Source organism: Hemiscyllium ocellatum, chromosome 13, assembly GCF_020745735.1.
Source record: "Hemiscyllium ocellatum isolate sHemOce1 chromosome 13, sHemOce1.pat.X.cur, whole genome shotgun sequence".
NCBI classification, from domain to species: domain Eukaryota; kingdom Metazoa; phylum Chordata; class Chondrichthyes; order Orectolobiformes; family Hemiscylliidae; genus Hemiscyllium; species Hemiscyllium ocellatum.
Window position 1 is genome coordinate 22,630,563 of NC_083413.1, and position 22,499 is coordinate 22,653,061.

At 45.9% G+C, this 22,499-nt stretch overlaps 1 protein-coding gene across 1 annotated transcript in view; it reads right to left on the reverse strand.

Moving 5' to 3' along the window:
• Positions 1–22,499, reverse strand: part of LOC132821805 (organic solute transporter subunit alpha-like) — a 35,917-nt gene that overhangs the window by 8,023 nt on the left and 5,395 nt on the right. The window contains exons 2-7 of the mRNA XM_060834615.1: positions 19,496–19,587; positions 18,223–18,377; positions 13,176–13,249; positions 10,607–10,765; positions 4,975–5,086; positions 2,125–2,271 (exon numbers count right to left, since the gene is read on the reverse strand). Coding sequence (XP_060690598.1) covers positions 2,125–2,271; positions 4,975–5,086; positions 10,607–10,765; positions 13,176–13,249; positions 18,223–18,377; positions 19,496–19,587 — 739 coding nt within the window. The remainder of the gene's footprint in view (positions 1–2,124; positions 2,272–4,974; positions 5,087–10,606; positions 10,766–13,175; positions 13,250–18,222; positions 18,378–19,495; positions 19,588–22,499) is intronic.

Here is a 22,499-nt window from a genome sequence, read left to right on the forward strand (position 1 = left end):
CCAAGTGTTTTGAATAAGGTAACAGTGTAACACTTGGTCAAAAGCTAGGTTAGCTGGTTGCCTGGAAATGACAAAACAGATCCGAGTTAGGCCAATCAACATAAATTATATCCCAAAAATTATCAAATTCCAATCAAGTTTGAATTTAGTATATTGACAATCTTAAAAGCTAATGACACAATCTGATGTTTTGGGGGTATACGTCCAGGGAAAATTGAACAGTTGGGAGGAGAACTGCCAAACTAACGACATCTGCAGGCTGTCTGGAGACTAGCTCTCTCTTTATCGATCTATGACCTGTGAAGCATAATCCCTAAGAAGAAAAAAAGAAGACACGGGAAGATCCAAATAGAAGACTTGACAGCTGGCTGGTTTTGAAAACTTGAATTTTTGGTAAATCTTAATCAGGGGATTTTATTGGACTAGTATTATAGAAGGGAAGGTGAAATATAGGTTAGAGAAAGGAGTAGTTAGTTAATTATTGTCTATTATACTTTAAGAAGTAGAGTTGTTAATTTGTACGTTAAATAGTTTTTGGACTCTCGAGTTTTCACAGGTTACTGCATGGGATAAATCTTTTCCACGTTGCTGGTTTAAATTAAGCAGGAGGGTTTACCCCATGTTGTAACACTATCAATTTCCTGGAATTATCATTAACCAGAAACTCAACTGGACTCGCCACACACATGCAGTAGCTACAAGATCAGGTCAGAGGCTGCGGCAAGTAACTCATCTCCTACTCCTCAAAGCCTGTCCACCATCTACAAGGCCTAAGTCAGGAGTGTAATCGCATACACCCCGGCTGCCTGGATGGGTGCAGCCCTAACAACACTCAAGAAGCTTGACGCCATCCAGGATAAAGCAACCCGCTTGATTGGCACCACATTCATCAGCTTCCACTCCCTCCACCCCTGACGCTCAGTAATGGCAGTGTGTACTGTCTACAAGATGCACTGCAGAAATTCACCAAAGATCCTCAGACAGCACCTTCCAAACCCACGACCATTTCCATCTAGAAGGACAAGTGCAGCAGATACATGGGAACACCACAGCCTTCAAGTTCCCCTCCAAGCCACTCAACATCCTGACTTGGAAATATATCGCCGTTTCTTCACTGTCACTGGACTAAAATCCTGGAATTCTCTCCCTAAGGGCACGTGAGTCAACCCACAGCAGATGGACTACAGTAGTTCAAGAAGGCAGCTCACCCCCACCTTCTCAAGGGACATCGAGGGACTGGCAATAAATGCTGGCCAGCCAGCGACGCTCACTCCCCACAAAATGAATGAACAAGAGAAAAATACGCAGTAAGACTTGCACTGCCATCAGACTTTGATTGACAAGTGTCAAATAATGTTTGTGTCACTCAAGTACCAACTCCAACAAGAGAGAATTAATCTTTATCCCTTAACATTCAATGGCATTATTGTCATAAAAATCTCCACTAGCAACATCCTGATGGTCACCATTGACTAGAAACTGAACTCATCTCGCTACATAAATACCGTGGCCACCAGAGCAGGTCAGAGGCTAGAAATCCTGCAACAAATAACTCCCATCCTGACTTCCCAAAGCCTGTCCACCACCTCTAAGGCACAGGTCAGGAGTGGCATGGAATACCTCCCTACTTGCCTGGATGGGTACAGCTCCACCAACACTCAAGAAGCTTGACGCCATCCAGGACATTGCACCACATCGGCAAATATTCAATCAGTCCATCACCGATGCTCAGTAGCAGCTATCTGTATGATCTACATGTAGAAATTCACCAAGGTCCTTAGACTGCCCCTTCTAAACCCACAAGCCCCCCCCCCCTTCCATTATTCACAGTTTCTTCACTGTGGCTGGAATTCCCTGCCTAAGAGAGACAAGGCAGCAGCTTATTACTACCTCCTCCAGGGGCAACTGGGGATGGGTATTAAATACTGGCCAGCCGGCGACACCCACATCTCTGAATGAATTTTAAAAATACTCTGGCCTTGTCAGAATTGTCCACATTCCAGAAGTGAATAGAGCAGCTCTTTAAAAACTAACCCTCACTCCTTACCTAGGCCTAAACCCGGGCTTGGGTTCCATCTGCCAAACCCCACGTCCTGGAACAGCGTGTGGTCGAGAGTCACTCACCTGAAAGAGTGCAAACTTGGCCTTCAGATTCACATCTGTGATGTACTGTTTCGCCTCTCGGAAGAGGATACTTGTAGGCCAAAGCCCGAGGATTGTGGACACTCCCAGAAACAGATTGAGCCAGAGAAAGATGCTGGTTGAAGATAACTGAGGCAGTAATGCAACATGGGGGAAAACAAAAGCGGAAAAAGGGATGAGAGATGTTCCATGGATGGTTCAAGCCCTGACAGAACCTGAGAATGAAATGTTGCTGTGGTGTACACGGGAGCAGAGGTCTGCTGGGAAATTCCTGATCTCTGAAATACTCAATAAAGCTGTGAGATAACACAGAGATTTTCCTGCATCTTCACACACCCCATCTACTGTGTCCATTGCTCTCGATGTGGTCTCCTCTACATTGGGGAGACAGGACGCCAACCAGCAGAGCGTTTCAGGGAACATCTCTGGGACGCACACACTAAAGAACCCCACTGTCCTATGGCTGAACACTTTAACTCCCTCCTCCCACTCCGCCAAGGACATGCAAGTCCTGGGCCTCCTCCACCACCAAATCCTAACCACCCAGTGCCTGGAGGAAGAATGCCTCCTCTTCCGCCTTGGGATCCTCCAACCACATGGGATCAATGTGGATTTCACCAGTTTCCTCATCTTCCCTGCCCCACCTCATCCCAGATCCAACCCTTCAAATCAGCATTGCCCTCTTGAACTGTCCTACCGGTCCATCTTCCTTCCCACTTATCTGCTCCACCCTAGTCTCTGACCTATCACCAAATCCCCCACGTCCATCCACCTATCACATTCCCAGCTGCCTTCCCCCCAGCCCCCCCCCCCCCCTCCCATTTATCTCTCAGCCCCCTTTGCCCACAAGCCTCATTCCTGATGAAGGGCTTATGCCTGAAACGTCGACTCTCCAGCTCCTCGGATGCTGCCTGACCAGCTGTGCTTTTCCAGCATTTTGACTCTGGCAAATAACAAAAGCACAGACAATATTGTTTTACTGAGTCATCATTGTGCAGAGGGAGGTCACTTGGCCCATCAATTTCATGTGGGACAATCCAGTCAGTCCCGTTCCTCTGCTCTAGCTGCACTTTGGCTGGAAGGATATTATTTAAATGGAGAAACACTGCAGAAAGCCACAACGCAAAACACTTTGGCCTGATAATCTCCTTGTTTACCCACCCCTTTCATATCTCTCTCTCTGTCTGGGCTCTGTCTCCACCTATCTGATGCAGGATTGCTTCTGCCTCCTTATATTGCAGATATAAAGGCCAGCATCCCACTAACTTGCTCCATTATTCCAAGGGCTTTTGCCCGAAATGTCAATTTTCCTGCTCCTCAGATGCTGTCTGAACTGCTGTGTGTTTCCAGCACCACTCTAATTCAGAATCTGGTTTCCAGTATCTGCAGTCATTGTTTTTACTGTTATTTTCTGTACCCATTTACAATATTTTAAAGATCTATGCACCTGAACTCCCAAATCTCTTTGGCCATCCACTGCATTTAACTTCTGGAAAGTATCTTGACCTCTCCTTTTTTGGTCTTTTGCTTACATTGAACTCCATCTGCCATCGTTTCTCACATCCAGTTAAGCCTATCACTATCCCTTTGTAATTTTAACTATCACCTACACTGTCTACAGTGCCACCTAACTTAGTGTCATCAGCAATAGATATAGGGTCAGCTAGCATCAGATAATAGGAAGGTCTTTGGAATGTCAGACATTAATTCAAAGGGAATGGGCCATGGAAATAGGGAGTGAGAAGAAACTCAGCAGGTCTGGCAGCAAGGGTGGAGAGAAAACCAGAGTTAATGTGTCCAGTTCAGTTTGGATTGTGGGAGAATTGTATTAGACTCAAAACATGAACTCTGTTTCTCTCTGGCTACAAATGCTGTCTAGTTGCCGATTCTCTCCAGCATTACTTTGTTTTTATTTCAAATCTTCAGCATCCGCATCATATTTTTAATGATATTATGAATGTTAAAATCACTCAGAGTTGTGAATGGGAATGCCACATGATAACCCTGGTTACTGTGGTATCCTGGGCAGAAAAGCCCTGACTGGGAGATTAGATTACTTAGTGTGGAAACAGGCCCTTCGGCCCAACAAGTCCACACCGACCCGCCAAAGCGCAACCCACCCATACATTTACCCCTTTACCTAACACTACAGGCAATTTAGCATGGCCAATTCACCTGGCACATCTTTGGACTGTGGGAGGAAACCGGAGCACCCGGAGGAAACCCACGCAGACACGGGGAGAAGGTGCAAACTCCACACAGTCAGTCGCCTGAGTCGGGAATTGAACCCGGGTCTCTGGCGCTGTGAGGCAGCAGTGCTAACCACCGTGTCACCCACGAGGAGAGAGAGAGAGAGAGAGAGAGAGAGAGAGAGAGACTAAGAGACTAAGAGAGAGACTATCGTCATCTCCCAGAACTGACTCTGACCTTGGATGTGCAGAGGTCACCTGTTCCCATAGCGTTCCCATGGCTCGTGTGCAGGGGAGAACTGGGGCTGAGACACATGTCCCACCGAACAGAGAGGCTGAGTGGAGCCCTATTGAAAGATTTGCATTCTCATCGTGCCTGTCACCACCTCAGGTGAAGTGAATGAATGAAGTGCTTTTGAGGAGTTATAACGGAGGAAACACACCAGCCAATTCCCACAGAACAGCAAGATAGTCATGACCAGTTAAACTGAATTTTGTGGACTGTAAATATTGATCAGGCCATTGGAGATCCTGCTGTTTTTCGACATTGGTATTTTGGAACATTCAACCAAGAGGGCAGGCGTGAGCTGGGTTTAGCTTCTTACCGGACAGTCAGACACAATGAGGTTTTTATCTCACTCACATCATCCGGATCATACAAGCCATTCGTCCATAAAACAATTCCCAGAAAATAAATGACAGGTCGAAGAAAAGCTACTTGGAACGATCCCATCACAAAAATCTTGAATTTCTTCCTGAGCAGATGAAAAGTAAAATTCGGGTTACTTCACAAATTTCAGAAACGGGCAAGGATTATCTGCTATGGTAAAAGATCCCAAGACATTTCACAGGAACATTATTTGACCCTGAGCCACGTGCAGGCAGTATCACAACATGGGACAAAAGGCTTTGTCAAAGAGGGGAAGGAGCACCCGAAAGGAGGAGAGGTTCGGGAGGGATTCCCAGAGCTCAGTGCTGTGGCAGCTGAGAGCATGGCTTCTTACAATGCAGTGATTAACATCAGGCAAGCACAAACAGCTCCAGACTGTGCCTCGGGCCCAGGTACCTGCATTGCTGGGTTCCAAACACTTTCATGGAGATAAAATTAGACTTTAAGATCTGGACATCTTTCTTCCCTTTTGGTCTTCTTTTATTTCCATTGATGTAATTTTAAAATTTGGGTCGTGTAACCATGATGGCTTTAGGGAATAGTGACTTTGTACCCTTCCCCTGAACTCATGTACTTGAGTACATGTGACAAAAAAAATCTAACTCTAATTCTAAATAGTGGGTTTGAGACTGATGTAGAGATCTTGGAGGGTTTGATTTGATTTATTGTTGTGACATGTACCTAAGTACAGTGAGAAGTTTTATTTTGTGAGCAGTACAAGCAGATCATAGTAAATAAGGACATACAATCATAGAGTTCTTAGACAGAACGAAGCAGACAAGGTTATACTGCACAAGAGGTTCACAAAGCAAGATCAACCTTCACAAGATTAAAATTATTTGAAATTAGAGGGGTCCATCAGTCTCATAACAGTGGGGAAGAAGCTTTCTTTCACCTTCTGGTGCATGTGTTCAAGCTTCTGTAACTTCTGCCTGAGGGAAGAGGTTGGGAGAGAGCATTACCGAGGTGGGAGGGGTCTTTGATCATATTGGCAGCTTTCCTGCAGCAACAAGAAGTGTAAACAGACTCCATGGATGGGAGGTTGGCTTCTGTGATGGTCTGGGCTGTGCACATCTTATGGTCCTGGGCAAAGCAGTTGCCATACCAGACTCTTAGACCCGGATAGAATGCTTTCTATGGTGTATCTGCAAAAAGTGGTGAGAGTCATAGAGGTATACAGCATGGAAACAGACCCTTCAGTCCAACTTGTCCATGCCAACCAAATATCCCAACCTAATCTAGTCCTATTTGCCAGCACCCGGCCCATATCCCTCTTAACCCTTCTTACTCATATATCTGTCCAGATGCTTTTTAAATGTTGCAATTGTACTAGCCTCCAGCACTTCAATATGCCCAATTTCCAGAGCACCTGAGGAAGAAGTAGGGTTGTTGTGTCTTGACTGGAAGAGATTAGAGAGATATGGGGAGCTAGGCTTTGAAGGTATTTGAAAACAAGGAAGAGAATTTTAGTGGCGAGCTGTAGCTGCGCTGAGGGCACAGCAGTAATGGTGTTATCATGGCATAGGCAACATGGGAGAGGAGGCACTAATTAACCAGTTTATTTGTTACTTCCACCCGAATGCAGAGACAGTGATCTGTGTGTTACCGCTCTGAGTACAGCCAAATGCAAGGCATCTATCATTGTAGGAATATGGTCGCACCCCAGATCCCTTTATTTGCGAAGTCAATTAATGTAACGTGGTAAAAAAATTCAGCCTTGAAGTTGCGGTATTGCTGATAGCCACCTGGTGGTGCTGCTGCTCCACATTAGTGCCAGAGCAGGCTTGGCAGTATTTACTCTTCCTCAATCCCAGGTAAGATCTAATCATGACTGGAAAATCTAAACTTTAAATAAAAACGAACCTGCATGCAAATAACACGTTATCACCTGTTTAGAACAGCATGACCTTTGGAAGGCCATTCACCCCTCCCCCGCTCCTATAATATAATCAGGGATACATGCTGAACTCTGTGTTAGCTCCATCTCCCTATCCTGGTTTCATAATCCCAACGCCCTTCGCCAACAAAAATCTATCCATCCTGGATTTTGAAAATTCAAGTTTTTTTTCTGGGGGAGGGAGTGTCATATGCTAAGAACGCAAATGTTAGTGAGATGCTGGAGTATTTGAGAAAGTGGTATCTGTGGAGACTCATTGAAGATAAGGACTGGGGCTGTACACAGAGCGGTAACACACAGATCACTGTCTCTGCATTCGGGTGGAAGTAACAAATGACACTCCTGAGACACAAACAACAATGACCATTTGAGGCACAGCCACTGGAACCCAGACTCCCAGAGTTCATTGAGGCACAGCCACTGGAACCCAGACTCCCAGAGTTCATTGAGGCACAGCCTGTGGAACCCAGACTCCCAGAGTTCATTGAGGCACAGCCACTGGAACCCAGACTCCCAGAGTTCATTGAGGCACAGCCTGTGCAACCCAAACGTCCAGGGTTCATTGAGGCAGCATCCAGGGGCTATCAGCAACAAAGGCATTGAATGGACAGTGTCAACCCATCGAGGCTCCTCCAACCAGACAGTTTCAGATTCCCACTCCCCTCTGCGTGGGCAAGTGTTTTCTTATATTCCCCCAGAAACTGATAGTGAGGGGGTGGCATACACTGTCACCATGGGAGACTAAGCATAGTTCCTGTAACATAAAGGCAAATGTTAGCTGATTGAATAAGGAAGAATTCAGTGGTCTTTTCTCACAGCACCTGGTAGTTACATACACACAACAATCACAGGCACTGTCAGGGTCAGAGCTGAGCAATTCAAATATGAACAGGAGCTCACTTCCATTAGCATACCATGCTGCAAGTGGATAGAGCTCAGGAAGATGGAGAATGAGAACCTCATACCATTGGGTGACATGCTGACCATATATCGCACATTGCCCACGAGACAGAATACAACATGAGTGGTGGTGTGGGCGCTTGCACTCCCTTTTGCTTTTCTAGAGAGCCTTCTCCTCTGTTTTTGGCTGCTGATCTTTGGGTACCCACTGTGGGGTGGGGGGGGGTGTAGGTCAGAGGATCTCCTTGTGGGTCTGCTCCTGGGCCTGGCCAAACTGGCCATAAACAGATCCAGGCAGCGGGCTATGGGAGGGGTCATTAGGGCCGACTGCCTGCCCCACTTCCGCGGTTACGTTAGAGCCCGGTTGTCTCTGGAGAAGGAGCATGCGGTGTCCACCAACACCCTGGAATTGTTCAGGGAGAGGTGGGCGCCGCAGGGAGTGGAGTGCATTATTTCCCCCTCCACCTCTATCTTGATTTAACCCCTGCCCTCCCCTTCACTGTTTGATCACACAGTGTTGCCCTTTGATGTGAAGGGCACTGCTTGCCACTGGCCACTCGGGTGTTTCTTTTCTTTCTGGTGGTGGAAACTGAATAAAGATTCGTAACTAAAAGGGTAAAATTTGATCTTTGAGTTATTAGAAGCATTGGGACCAATTGGATAATTGGTTCAAGGAGTCAGTCTGGGTGTGGTGGCATGAATGGCCTCATTCTGTGCTATCCCATGTCGCAGTGGTTCAATGAGAGGATTTCCTGCCTGGCATTATTGACATCGGACTTTGCAAATTTCACAAAGTCCTGCATTAGTGAGGGAAGGAGGAGAGGAGAGTTTAATGTTTCTGGGAAGGAGGTGGTGTCATGGCAGCACAGTGGCTCAGTGGGTAATGCTGCTGCCCTAGTGCCAGGAACCCGGGTTCCATTCCAGTCTCGGGCGACTGTCCGTGTGGAGTTTGGGTGTTGGGTTTCCTCTGGGCACTCTGGTTTCCTTCCGCTAACCAAAGAAAACTTGATTGAGTTTTCTGAAGAAGTTACAAAGAAGATTGATGAGGGCAGAGCAGTAGATGTGATCTATATGGACTTCAGTAAGGCGTTCGACAAGGTTCTCCATGGGAGACTGGTTAGCAAGGTTAGATCTCATGGAATACAGGGAGAACTAGCCATTTGGATACAGAACTGGCTCAAAGGTAGAGGACAGAGGGTTGTTTTTCAGACCGGAGGCCTGTGACCAGTGGAGTGCCACAAGGATTGGTGCTGGGCCCTCTACTTTTTGTCATTTACATAAATGATTTGGATGCGAGCATAAGAAGTACAGTTAGTAAGTTTCCAGATGACACCAAAATTGGAGATGTAGTGGACAGTGAAGAGGGTTACCTCGGTTTATAACAGGATCTGGACCAGATGGGCCAATGGGCTGACAAGTGGCAGATGGAGTTTAATTTAGATAAATGTGAGATGCTGCATTTTGGGAAAGCAAATCTTAGCAGGAGTTATACACTTAATGGTAAGGTCCTAGGGAGTGTTGCTGAACAAAGAGACCTTGGAGTGCAGGTTCATAGCTCCTTGAAAGTGGAGTCACAGGTAGATAGGATAGTGAAGGCGGCGTTTGGTATTCTTTCTTTTATTGGTCAGAGTATTGAGTACAGGAGTTGGGTGGTCATGTTGCAGCTGTACAGGACATTGGTTAGGCCACTGTTGGAATATTGCGTGCAATTCTGGTCTCCTTCCTATTGGAAAGATGCTGTGAAACTTGAAAGGGTTCAGAAAAGATTTACAAGGATGTTGCCAGGGTTGGAGGATTTGAGCTAAGGGAGAGGCTGAACAGGCTGAAGCTGTTTTCTGTGGTGCATCGGAGGCTGAGGGGTGACGTTATAGAGGTTTACAAAATTATGAGGGGCATGGATGGGGTAAATAGGCAAAGTCTTTTCCCTGGGGTCAGGGAGTCCAGAACTAGAGGGCATAGGTTTAGGGTAAGATATAAAAGAGACCTAAGGGGCAGCTTTTTCACACAGAGGGTGGTACAGGTATGGAACCACACAGAGGAAGTGGTGCAGGCTGGTACAATTACAATATTTAAGAGGCATTTGGATGGTATATGAATAGGAAGGGTTTGGAGGGTTATGGGCCGGGTGCTGGCAGGTGGGACTAGATTGGGTTGGAATATCTGGTCGGCATGGACAGGTTGGACTGAAGGGTCTGTTTCCATGCTGTACACCTCTATGACTCTATGTGCAGGTCAGTTGGATAGGCCATGTCTAAATTACCATTGTGTCCAGTGATGGGCAGGCTAGGTGGGTGAGCCATGGGAAATGCCAGTTAAAGGGATAGGGTGGGAAGGAGTGGGTCTGGGTGGGATGCCGTTTGAAGGATCGATGCAGATTCGATGAGCTGAATGGCCTTGATCTACACTGCAGGAATTCTATGAATGGAGATGTGACTGGATCAGTAATCCAGAGGCTTATGCCCTGGGATCATGGGTTCACATCACCACCATGGAGCTGGTGCCATTTCAATTCACGGCCTAGTCTCGATGATGGGCACCATGAGACCACTGCCTGTTGCAAACACCCATCTGATTCACTGGTAGCCTTCGTGGAAGGCAATCGCACCTGGTCTGACATGTGACTCACAGTGATGTGAGTGACTCTCAATTGCTCCCTGAAATGGTCAAGGGATGTATGACAAAGGCAACCCAGCCAGTGACTCCAAAACCCCCAACAGGAAGAACTGCTATGGAAAGGTGCTACAGAAATGCATGTCCTTTGTCCGGTGTGACTGGAAATGTGGTGTGTGAGTGTGTGTGACCTCTCACCTGGTCATCTTCATGCGAGGTAGACACGGACAGCAGCAACAACAAGGTCCTGTACTGATCGCTATGGTGACACTGTCTAACCGCTCCAACATGGCTTCCTGGCCCCCATAGGCTTCCACAATGACCAACAGCAGCAGGTAAAAGCAAACACCAAAATACCTAGGCAAACAAAATTGACGGGAGAACGTTTGTTCACATTTCACAAATCAAACATCGGGTCAAGCTTGCAATAAGCGGGACGATCAACGACAATAGGTTTATACCGAGAGTTACAGTTCACAGTCAAGACATGGACAGAGTTAGGATCTATGTTGTGTATTCAGGCCGGGTGGAGGGGCCACAGCTGGTTATGAGGGATTTGGGTTGGTTAATTACAGTCAGGTCAGTGAGCTGGAGGCAGACTGTGTGTTAGTATCAGGGCGGTGTGTGAGAGTCAGGGCGGTGTGTTAGTGTCAGGGCGGTGTGTGAGACTCAGGGCGGTGTGTTAGTGTCTGGGTGGTGTGTTAGTGTCTGGGTGGTGTGTTAGTGTCTGGGCGGTGTGTCAGTGTCAGGGCGGTGTGTTAGTGTCTGGGTGGTGTGTTAGTGTCTGGGCAGTGTGTCAGTGTCAGGGCGGTGTGTTAGTGTCAGGGCGGTGTGTTAGTGTCAGGGCGGTGTGTGAGAGTCAGGGCGGTGTGTTCGTGTCTGGGTGGTGTGTTAGTGTCAGGGTGGTGTGTTAGTGTCTGGGTGGTGTGTTTGTGTTTGGGCGGCATGTATTCAGTGTATGAACAGTGTGTTTGTGTTTGGGCGGCGTGTATTCAGTGTATGAATGGTGTGTTTGTGTTTGGGTGGTGTGTATTCAATGTCTGGACAGTGTGTTTGTGTCTGGGCGGTATGTATTCAGTGTCTGGATGGTGTGTTCATGTCTGGGCGGTCTGTATTCGTTGTCTGCACGGTGTGTTTGTGTCTGGGCGGTCTGTATTCAGTGTCTGGACGGTGTGTTCATGTCTGGGCGGTCTGTATTCGTTGTCTGGACGGTGTGTTTGTGTCTGGGCGGTGTGTATTCTGTATCTGGACGGTGTGTTTGTGTCTGCGCGGTCTGTATTCAGTGTCTGGACGGTGTGTTTGTGTCTGGGCGTTCTGTATTCTGTATCTGGATGGTGTGTTTGTGTTTGGGCAGTGTGTATTCTGTATCTGGATGGTGTGTTTGTGTTTGGGCATTCTCTATTCTGTATCTGGATGGTATGTTTGTGTTTGGGCAGTGTGTATTCAGTGTCTGGATTGTGTGTTTGTGTCTGGGCGTTCTCAGTACTGTATTCAGTATCTGGAAGGTGTGTTTGTGTTTGGGCAGTGTGTATTCAGTGTCTGGACGGTGTGTTTGTGTCTGGGCGTTCTCTATTCTGTATCTGGATGGTATGTTTGTGTTTGGGCAGTGTGCATTCAGTGTCTGGATGGTGTGTTTGTATCTGGGCGGTCTGTATTGATGTTTAGATGGTGTGTTTGTATCTGGGCGGTGTGCATTCAATGTCTGGATGGTGTGTTTGTGTCTGGGTGGTCTGTATTCACTGTCTGGAAGTGTGTTTGTGTTTGGGTGTTCTGCATTCAATGTCTCGACGGTATGTTTGTGTCTGGTGGCGTGTATTCATTGTCTGGACGGTGTGTTTGTGTCTGGGTGGTCTGTATTCAGTGTCTGGAAGTGTGAATGCAGAACGCCCAAACACAAACAATGTCTCGACGGTATGTTTGTGTCTGGTGGCGTGTATTCATTGTCTGGACGGTGTGTTTGTGTCTGGGTGGTCTGTATTCAGTGTCTGGAAGTGTGAATGCAGAACACCCAAACACAAACAATGTCTCGACGGTATGTTTGTGTCTGGTGGCGTGTATTCAGTGTCTGGACGGTGTGTTTGTGTTTGGGCGTTCTGCATTCAATGTCTCGACGGTATGTTTGTGTCTGGTGGTGTGTATTCATGTCTGGACGGTGTGTTTGTGTCTGGGCGGTCTGTATTCTGTGTCTGGACAGTGTGTTTGTGTTGAGCGGTGTGTATTCAGTGTCTGGATGGTGTGTTTGTGACTGGGTGGTGTGTATTCAGTGTCTGGACGGTGTTTATGTGTCTGGGCGGTCTGTATTCAGTGTCTGGACAGTGTGTTTGTGTTGGACGGTGTGTATTCAGTCTCTGAGCTGTGTGTATTCTGTATCTGGACGGTGTGTTTGTGTCTGCGCGGTTTGTATTCAGTGTCTGGATGATGTGTTTGTGTCTGGGCGGTCTGTGTTCACTGTCTGGACAATGTGTCTGTGTTTGGGCATTCTGCATTCAATTCTGGACGGTGTATTTGTGTCTGGGTGGTGTGTATTCAGTGTCTGGACGGTGTTTATGTGTCTGGGCGGTGTGTATTCAATGTCTGGACGGTGTGTTTGTGTCTGCATGGTTTGTAATCAGTGTCTGGATGGCGTGTTTGTGTCTGGGTGGTGCAGTTGTGTCTGGGCGGTGTGTATTCTGTGTCTGGATGGCGTGTTTGTGTCTGGGCGGTATGTATTCTGTGTCTGGTATATCCGATGCAGGGTCCCTGGGAGTGACGAGTGCTGTCCACTTACGTGGCTGCCATCATATTGATGAACATGATTGCTCGAGGAACCCAGAGGCCAATGCAGGACACGATCCCGATCACCTTGGAGGGTAAGAGAAACAGTCACTGAGGGTTTACTCAGAGCACGAGAGTGAAGAGTGTGAAATACAGCTTCCACCAGGGGACCAACCTGAGGGACAATAGAAGCAACTCACTGCCAGACCCTGAGAGAGCTCTCTCTCTGCCTGAACAGTCCCATCCAACCCCTACCTCAGCCTCTAGCAATGACAGAGCTTAGAGCTGGTAGTGGTCATTCAGCCCCTCCAGCCTGCTCCACCATTTAATCTGATTATGGCTGATCTCATCCTCACCCCCATCCACGTGCCTGTCCACTCTCCCTAACCATGGCACTGCTGCCTGGCACCATCACTGCACTAGGTTCGATTCCAGCCCTGGCTGACAGTCTGTATGGGGTTTGCACATGCTCCCTGCGTCTGTCTGCGTTTTCTCCGGGTGCTCCTGTTTTCCTCCACTGTCCAAATTGCCCCGAAGTGCCCAGGATGAGCGGGTTAGGTCTATTAACTATGGTAAATGTGGCATTATGGGGATAGGGTGGAGGGGTGTGTCTGTATTCGATGCTTTTAAGAGGGTTGATGCAGACTCAATGAGCCGAATGGCCTCTATCTGGACTGCAGTGATTCTGTGATTATTAATTCAGAATCATCTCTCTCCCCAGTGTCTCAGTATCAAATGCACTCCGGGGCAGTAAATTCCACAGACACATGAATCTTTCATCACTGCTTTAATCTCTACCCCTTCGTCTGAAACTATTCTCAATTGCCCCACTAAGGGAAAGATGCTCTCTCTCAATCCCTTTTGTCAATTCCCCCTTCACGTTTTATAAACCTCAATCCAATCCCCTGTCATTCTTTGAAACTCGAAGGAGTATGGGCAGTAACTGTTCAGTCTCTCCTCAGGTTCAGGAATAACTAATTGTCAGCGATGACAGAAGAATCATGACTTGGGAAAATGGCAGATGAATTCATTGACGAATAATAGTGAAAATTTAAACCGGGGAACCAGGTAGGACACAGCCAAGTTTACCGATAATTCAAAGTTAATGGGGGAAATAAGATGTGAGGAGGTTACAAAGGGACTGCAAGGGGATGGAATCCTCACCTTTCCAAATACATGTACATCCTGTCCCTCAGGATTCCCTCCAACAACTTGCCCATCACCGACGTCAGGCTCACCGGTCTATAGTTCCCTGGCTTGTCCCTACCACCTTTCTTAAATAGTGCTACCGCACTAATCAACCTCCAGTCTTCCGGCACCTCACCTGTGACTATCGGTGATACAAATATCTCAGCAAGAGGCCCAGCAATCACTTCTCTAGCTTCCCACAAAGTTCTAGGGTTCACCTGATCAAGTGTATTTATCCACCTTTATGTGCTTCAAGACACCCAGCACCTCCTCCTCTGTGATATGGACATTTTTGAATATGTCACCATCTATTTCCCTACATTCTGTATCTTCCTTGTTCTTTTCTACAATAAATACTGATGCAAAATACTTGTTTAGTATCTCCCCCATTTTCTCCGGCTCCACACAAAGGCTGCCTTGCTAATCTTTGAGGGACCCTATTCTCTCCCTGGTTACCCTTTTGTCATTAATGTATTTGTAAAACCCCTTTGGATTTTCCTTAACCCTATTTGCCAAAGCTATCTCACGTCCCCTTTTTGCCCTCCTGATTTCCCTCTTAAGTATACTCCTTCTGCCTTTATACTCTTCTAAGGATTCACTCGATCTATCCTGTCTATACCTTACATATGCTTCCTTCTTTTTCTTAACCAAATCCTCAATTTCTTTAGTCATCCAGCATTCCCTAAACCTACCAGCCTTCCCTTTCACCCTGACAGGAATATACTTTCTCTGGACTCTTGTTATCTCATTTCTGAAGGTTTCCCATTTTCTAACCGTCCCTTTACCTGCGAACATCTGCCTCCAATTAGCTTTTGAAAGTTCTTGCCTAATACCATCAAAATTGGCCTTCCTCCAATTCCGAACTTTAATCGTTAGGTCTGGTCTATCCTTTTCCATCATTATTTTAAAAAGTGGCTTATTTCCCGAGAGTAGGTCACGTTTTGCACCTTCTCTAGTAGGTACATCCACATACTGAATCAAAAAATTTTCTTGTACACTCTTAACAAATTCCTCTCCATCTAAACCCTTAACAGCATGGCAGTCCCAGTTTATGTTTGGAAAGTTAAAACCCCCTACAATAATCTCTCTGTTATTCTTACAGATAACTGCAATCTCTGTACAAATTTATTTCTCAAATTTTCTGCTGACTATTAGGGAGTCTACAATACAATCCAAATAAGGTGATCATCCCTTTCTTATTTCTCAGTTCCACCCAAATAACTTCCCTGGGTGTATTTCCGGGAATATCTTCCCTCAGCACGGCTGTAATGCTATCCCTTATCAAAAATGCCACTTACCCTCCTCTTTTGCCTCCATTTCTATCCTTCCTGTAGCATTTATATGTTGGAACATTAAGCTGCCAGTCCTGCCCATCCCTGAGCCATGTTTCTGTAACTGCTATGATGTCCCAGTCCCATGTTCCTAACCATGCCCTGAGTTCATCTGCCTTCTCTGTTAGGCCACTTGCATTGAAATAAATGCAGTTTATTTTATCAGTTCTAACTTGTTCTCTGCTTTGTCACTGCCTGCCCCAACTGTTTGACTTGCTCCTTTTCCCAACTGTACCAGTCTCAGATTGATCTCTTTCCACACTATCTCCCTGGGTCCCCCCGCCCCTCCACCTTACTAGTTTAAATCTTCCTGAACAGCTCTAGCAAATCTCCCTACCAGTATATTAGTCCCCTTCCAAATCAGGTGCCATCCATCCTTCTTGTCCAGGTCACTTCTACCCCAAAAGAGATTCCAATGATCCAAAAATATGAATCCTTCTCCCATACACCAGCTCCTCAGCCATGCATTCATCTGCTTTATCCTCCTATTCCTGCCCTCACTAGCTCGTAGCACTGGGAGTAATCCAGACATTACTACTCTCGAGGACCTCCTTTTTAAATTCCTACCTAACTCTCTGTAATCACCCTTCAGAATCTCAACCTTTTCCCTTCCTATGTCATTGGTTCCAATCTGATTGAGAACATTCTGCACCCTCTCTGAGATATCCTTGATCCTGGCACCAGGGAGGCAACATACCATTCTGATTTTTCGCTGTTGGCTGCAAAAACATCTGTCTGTGCCCCTCACTAGAGAGTTCCCTAACACAATCGATCGCTTGGAACCTGCCGTACCCCTCAGTACATTAGAGTCAGTCTTGATACTAGAAACTTGGCTGTCCATGCTACTTTCCCCTGAAAGTTCATTCCCCCTACATTTTCCAGAACAGCATACTTGTTTGAAATGGAGATAACGACAGAAGTCTCCTGTACTACCCGTCCACCTCTCCTACCTTTCTTGGAGTTAACTCATCTACCTGACTGTATCTGCAGCTTTTCTCCCTTCCTATAACTGCCGTCCATCACACCCCCTGGCTCTTGTAAATTCTTCATTGCCTCCAACTGTTGCTCCAAATGATCCATGCAATATGAAAGGATTTGCAAGCAATGACATTTATTGCAGCTATAATCCTCTGTAACTTGTAAACTCTCCTGAAACTTTCACATCTGACAAGAACAGCATATCACGCTACTAATGGCCATTTTGCTCCTTTCAATCTACAGATCCAGAAAATAGCACCGTCTTATTGCTCTAAAAAACATTGCTTTAGGCTAACTTATGGCTTATATTTTTAAAATGCAATCAAGAGACAGATTCCAATAAAAGACATATAATCAAGGAAGAACCCACTCTACTCACTATTGTAGATTTACAGCAAGGCTATACCGAAAACTATTCCCCTATCTGTTTCTGTGCTGTGACCTCTCCCAAATAGGTTCCTCCAAGATCAGTTGTGAATTTCACCGTTTGTTAAGTTTCCCGAGACACACCCCAACACATGAATTCAAACAGCAACGGCAGTAACTGTGCAGATTCACTGCTGTGTCAGTTAGCAGTGAGATTTTCTTTCTCTCTCTCCCTCACAGACCATGCCTTTGTCTGTCTTTCTCCCTTTTAAAAGGCTGTTGCATTGACTTTTTTTTTAAAGTTTGAAAACAATTGCAACAGCATATAAAACAGTAATCGCTGCTCTTGGAATTTAAGGAAATCACCTCCAACAGTTAAAATACCTCAAGAAAGCAGCAGCCTGTTTCAGCCAGAAGTTTTTCCTGTCCTCCATCTTGGATTGCCTGTATTTGGTCCATATCCCTTCCAACCTTTTCTGTCCATTTACCTGTCCAAATATCTTTTAAAAGTTATAATTGTACCCAACTCAACCACTTCCTCTGGCAGTTCATTCCGTACATGTACCACCCTGAGAAAAAGTTGTCCTTCAGGTCCCTTTTAAATCTTTCCTCTCTCACATAATCCTGTGCCCTCTCGTTTTGGACTCCGCTACCCTGAGAAAAAAGATCTTGGCTACTTACGCTATCCATACCCCTCATGATTTTATAAACCTGTATAAGGTCACCCCTCCGCCTCCTATGCTCCAGGGAAAAATATCCCAGCCTACCCAACCTCTCCTTATAACTCAAACATTCCAGTCTCGGTAACATTCTTGTAAATATTTTTTGATCCCTTCCAGTTTAATGATACCCTTCCTATAGCAGGGCGACTGGATTTGTACACAGCACTCCAAATGTGGCCTCACCAATGTCTTGCAGTCTGTGTTGGCAAGACATGGAGTATTATCTGTGATGTCATACACTTTGAAAGAAACAACAAAAAAAGAGATTTTGTTTTAAGTTGTAAAAGTTTGGAAATTGTTGGTGTTCATAAGGATTCTAGTGTTTTTCCACATGAAATACAAAAATACAAAAGGAGTGGGACAACTGTCACAAACATCAGCAGAGATCGGATGGGCTGAATGGCCTGTACATTCAATGTGGCTCCTCACATTTTCTCACCAGCAACAGTCAATGTTGTGCCAAAAGTAAACTTACGATCGGTGCTGCACTGATCCACACTAAAGTCTTCACCTTGATGAGACATGACACTTTCTTCAGTAAATAGTATGTGTTCTCCAAGTAGATGACGAGAGAGAGTGCAGTCAGGGCAGTTAGTGCAGCAAAGACACCAATATCCAGCCAGCTCAGTTCTGTACAAGAACAAGGGCAAGAAACAAAAAGCTTAGAAACTTTCCCATAGAAACTACTGCTGCCATGAAGCAGGTCCCAGAACTGCTCCAGGCACTAAAATCATTTCCATCGCAAGCCATGGTCTGGATGATAGAAATCTTGCTGCTGTGTGTTACCACACCATCTGAGGTAGTGCTCACAGTAATGAGGGAGTGCAGCACTCTCAGAGGTGCTGTCCTTCCATAGATGCAAAGCTGAGCTCCCAACTGAACTTCAAAATGTGCTGCTGGAAAAGCACAGCAGGTCAGGCAGCATCAAAGGAACAGGAGAATCGACGTTTTGGGCATGAGCCCTTCTTCAGGAGGGCTTAACACATTTTTAAGCTCTGATCTTCAGCATCTGCAGTCCTCACTTTCTCCCACCTGAACTGTAAAGTGAATCTAATCTTCAGCAATGGAAGAAGAACTTGAGATTTCTCCCTGACACCCCAGGCCTAATAATTAAAGGTTGCTGAGCTTCTCTCAGAACTGATCTGGTTAACGTTAACTCTTTTTCCCTCTCCCCAGATGCTGCCTGAGCTGCTGAATTTTATGTTTTTATCGTTTCAGATTTCCCATTGTGGAGAGTCTTCACTTGCTGATTAATCTTCTCGGGGCACAGGGCCCAGGACCAGAAGGAGATAATTGAGCTTGCTCTGCTATTCAATGAAATCATTGGCTGATCTGGTTGGGATCTCAGCCCCATTTTCACGCCTAGCCCTTGATTGATCTTTACTTCCTCGTCAATCAATCGTCTCTCTAAGTCAGCCTTGAGTCTGTGACCCAGCCTCCAGTCCTCTCTGGGAAGAGAATTCCACAGATTAACAATCCTCAGTGAGGTCACATTTCTCCTCAGCTGTCTTGATAGGGAGATAATTTCTTCTTAAACGATCTCCCCACTGGTTTTTCCAATAAAAGTAAACATGTCTCCACCCGAGCTGGGCTTTACACTGGCCAATAAGAACCCTTGTCATCCCTCCAAACTTCAGCCTGGCCAATGTCACTTCATTGTGATAACATCTAAAGGTTGACCTTCACCTCCACCCCTTCCCCTGGCTCTCTCAATTAAAGACCATTTGAAGTTGGTATTTGGGACTTACGTAATATAAGGTCAATGGATCTCGGAGGAGGCAAAAAGCAGGCTGCTGAAACATTGTATTTCTCAATTAATTCAATGATGTCTTCTGAAAGCCTTTAAAACAAGTTAAACAAAGAAAAGTCAATGATTTGGTAGCACCGGTTGCTGTAGATGGACCCACAATACCATTAGGAAGTCAGTCCCAAAAGGTTGACCCATCGACAGGGAAGGAATGGCAATATATTACCAAGTCAGGATGGTGAGCGACTTGAAGGGGGTGGTGTTCCCATACATCTGCTGCCCTTGTCCTTCTAGATGGAAGTGGCTATGGGTTTGGAAGGTGCTGTCTGAGGATCTTTGGTGAATGTCTGCAGTGCATCTTGTAGATAGCACACACTGCTGCTACTGAGCGTCAGTGGTGGAGGAAGTAGAAGTGGTGCCAATCAAGTGGACTGCTTTGTCCAGGTTGGTGTCAAGCTTCTTGAGTATTGTTGGAGCGGTACTCATCCATGGAGTATTCCATCACACTCCTGACTTGTGCCTTGTAGATGGTTGTCAGGCTTTGAGTTACTTGCTGCAGTATTCCTAACCAGTGACCTGCTCTTGGAGGCACTGTGTTTATGTGGCAAGTCCAGTTGAGTTTCTGATCAATGGTAATCCCAAGGACGTTGATAGTGAAGGATTCAGGGATGGTAACATCATTGAATGTCAAAGGGAGGCAATTAGATTGTCTTTCTTATTGGAAATAGTCATTGCCTGGCATTTGTGTGGCATGAATGTTATTTGCCACTTATCAGCCCAAGCCTGGACAGTGTCCAGATCTTGTTGCTTTGTATTGTTAATTTAGGGCTAAGTTCTGACCAGGATATTAGCAAAGAACTTCCCAGCTCTTCTCCAAGGTAGAAGATGGCATGGAACCATGGACTCTGAGTGGCACATTACATTGGACAGATGTTGCAACATTGCAACACTGCTGCAGTACAGCTCGAGAGCATTGGTCTAGGCTTTTGCGCTCAAATGTCTAGGGTGGGACTTGAACTCAGAAACGTCTGACTCAGAGGTGACAGTGGAACCCAATGAGCCACAGCTGAGGAGGTTGTGTGGTGAGGCACATGTGTAGGGTTTTAAGGGTCTCACCTGGTGTTGATATGGGAAATGTGATTGTCAGAGAGTAGACTGTCACAGACCACTGCCTGACGGATGGGCTTCACCACTGGGTTTTGCTTGTATTAACAACAGGCAGCACGGATCTGTCAAAGATTAATCATGGTTCACTAATCAAATGCAAATGTTTCATGGCATAACAGGGAAGGTTGATGTCGGAAATGTGGGGGATTTTATCCACTCAGATTTGAAGAAAACATTTGAATATTTTTCACATGAAAGACTGATTAGCGACGTTGAGACTCTAGGAATAGGAGGGTCAGTAGCAAATTGGATCAAAAATTGATTTATAGGAAGTGTTTAGAGGGATATGAGTCAAGTGCTGGCAAATGGGACTGAATTAATTTGGGATATCTGGTCAGCATCGATGAGTTGGACCATAGGGCCCTTTTTCATGCTGTACATCTCAATGACTCTAATAGAGTATTGTCATTTAAGACCAGAAACATCAAGTCACAGTAAATGATTGCATTTCAAACTGGATGGTGATAAACTGGTGTTCTCCGAGAGTCAGTTCCCGGAATTATCAAATCCCTGCAAAACAGATGAAGGCCATTCACTTCATACAGTCATAGAGATGTACAGCATGGAAACAGACCCTTCGGTCCAACCCGTCCATGCCAACCAGATATCCCAACCCAATCTAGTTCCACCTCTCAGCACCTGGCCCATATCCTTCCAAACCCTTCCTATTCATATACCCATCCAATTGTCTTTTAAATGTTGTAATTATACCAACTTCCATCTTGGCTGTTCTGGTTCTCATTAGGAGTGTTTCCCATACTGACTGTCTCCTGCCATCTCCCCACACCCCTGAACATCCTTCCTCTCAAACACTGAGGGCTTTAAAAAATGTTTTAAAAATTGCAACATAGAACGAAGCCACTCTGCCTATTATTTGTGCACCCCCTGAAAGAGAAACAAAACAGCCTCAGCCCATTTTCCAGCACTTGGGCCATGTTGCTGGAGATTATGGGGCTACAGGTAGATATCTTTTTAAATAAGTTGAGGGTTTCAACTTCCACCATCCTTTCAGGCCGTGAGTTCCAAATCCTGACCAGTCTCTACAGAAAATGTAGAATCCCTACAATGTGGAAACAGGCCCTTTGGCCCAACATGTCTACACCGACACTCCGAAGAGTAACCCACCCAGACACATTCCCTTATCTTATTACTCTCCACTTCCTCTACTAATGCACCTCACCTACAAATCTCTGAACACTATGGACAATTTAGCATGGCTAATTCACCCCAGCCCACACATCTTCGGACTGTGGGAGGAAACCGGAGCACCCGGAGGGCACAGATCCAAAGGAACATAGCAAGTTCGATATGAAATTGGCTTAGTGGTTAGAAACAAAGGGTTTGTGGATGCTTTTGTGACTGGAAGGATGTTTCCAATGGGGTTCTGCAGGATTCAGTTCCAGGTCCCGTGTCTTTAGCACCATTTAAGAATTTGGACTATTTTTTGCAGATGGCACAATCAAGAGGTTTGCATTGATGTTTATAATTGCCTGCAAGACTGATAATGAGGAAGGAAGTTGAAGACTATAGGAAGATATCAGTTGGCTAGTCAGCTAGCCATAGAAGTGGCACATGGAATTCAACCCAGAGACATGTGAAGAGATATTTGGACATGGAATTCCTACAGTGTGAAAGCAGCCCACTTGACCCACCATGTCCACATTGACCTTCCAAAAAGCATCCCACCCAGATCCAACCCATCCCTGTAACCCTGCTCCCCCAATGGCTAATCACCTAACCCACACATCCCAGGAGACAATGTGTAGCATGGCCAATCCACCTAACCTGCACATCTTTGGACTGTGGGAGGAAACTGGAGCACCTAGTCAGAGGTCCAC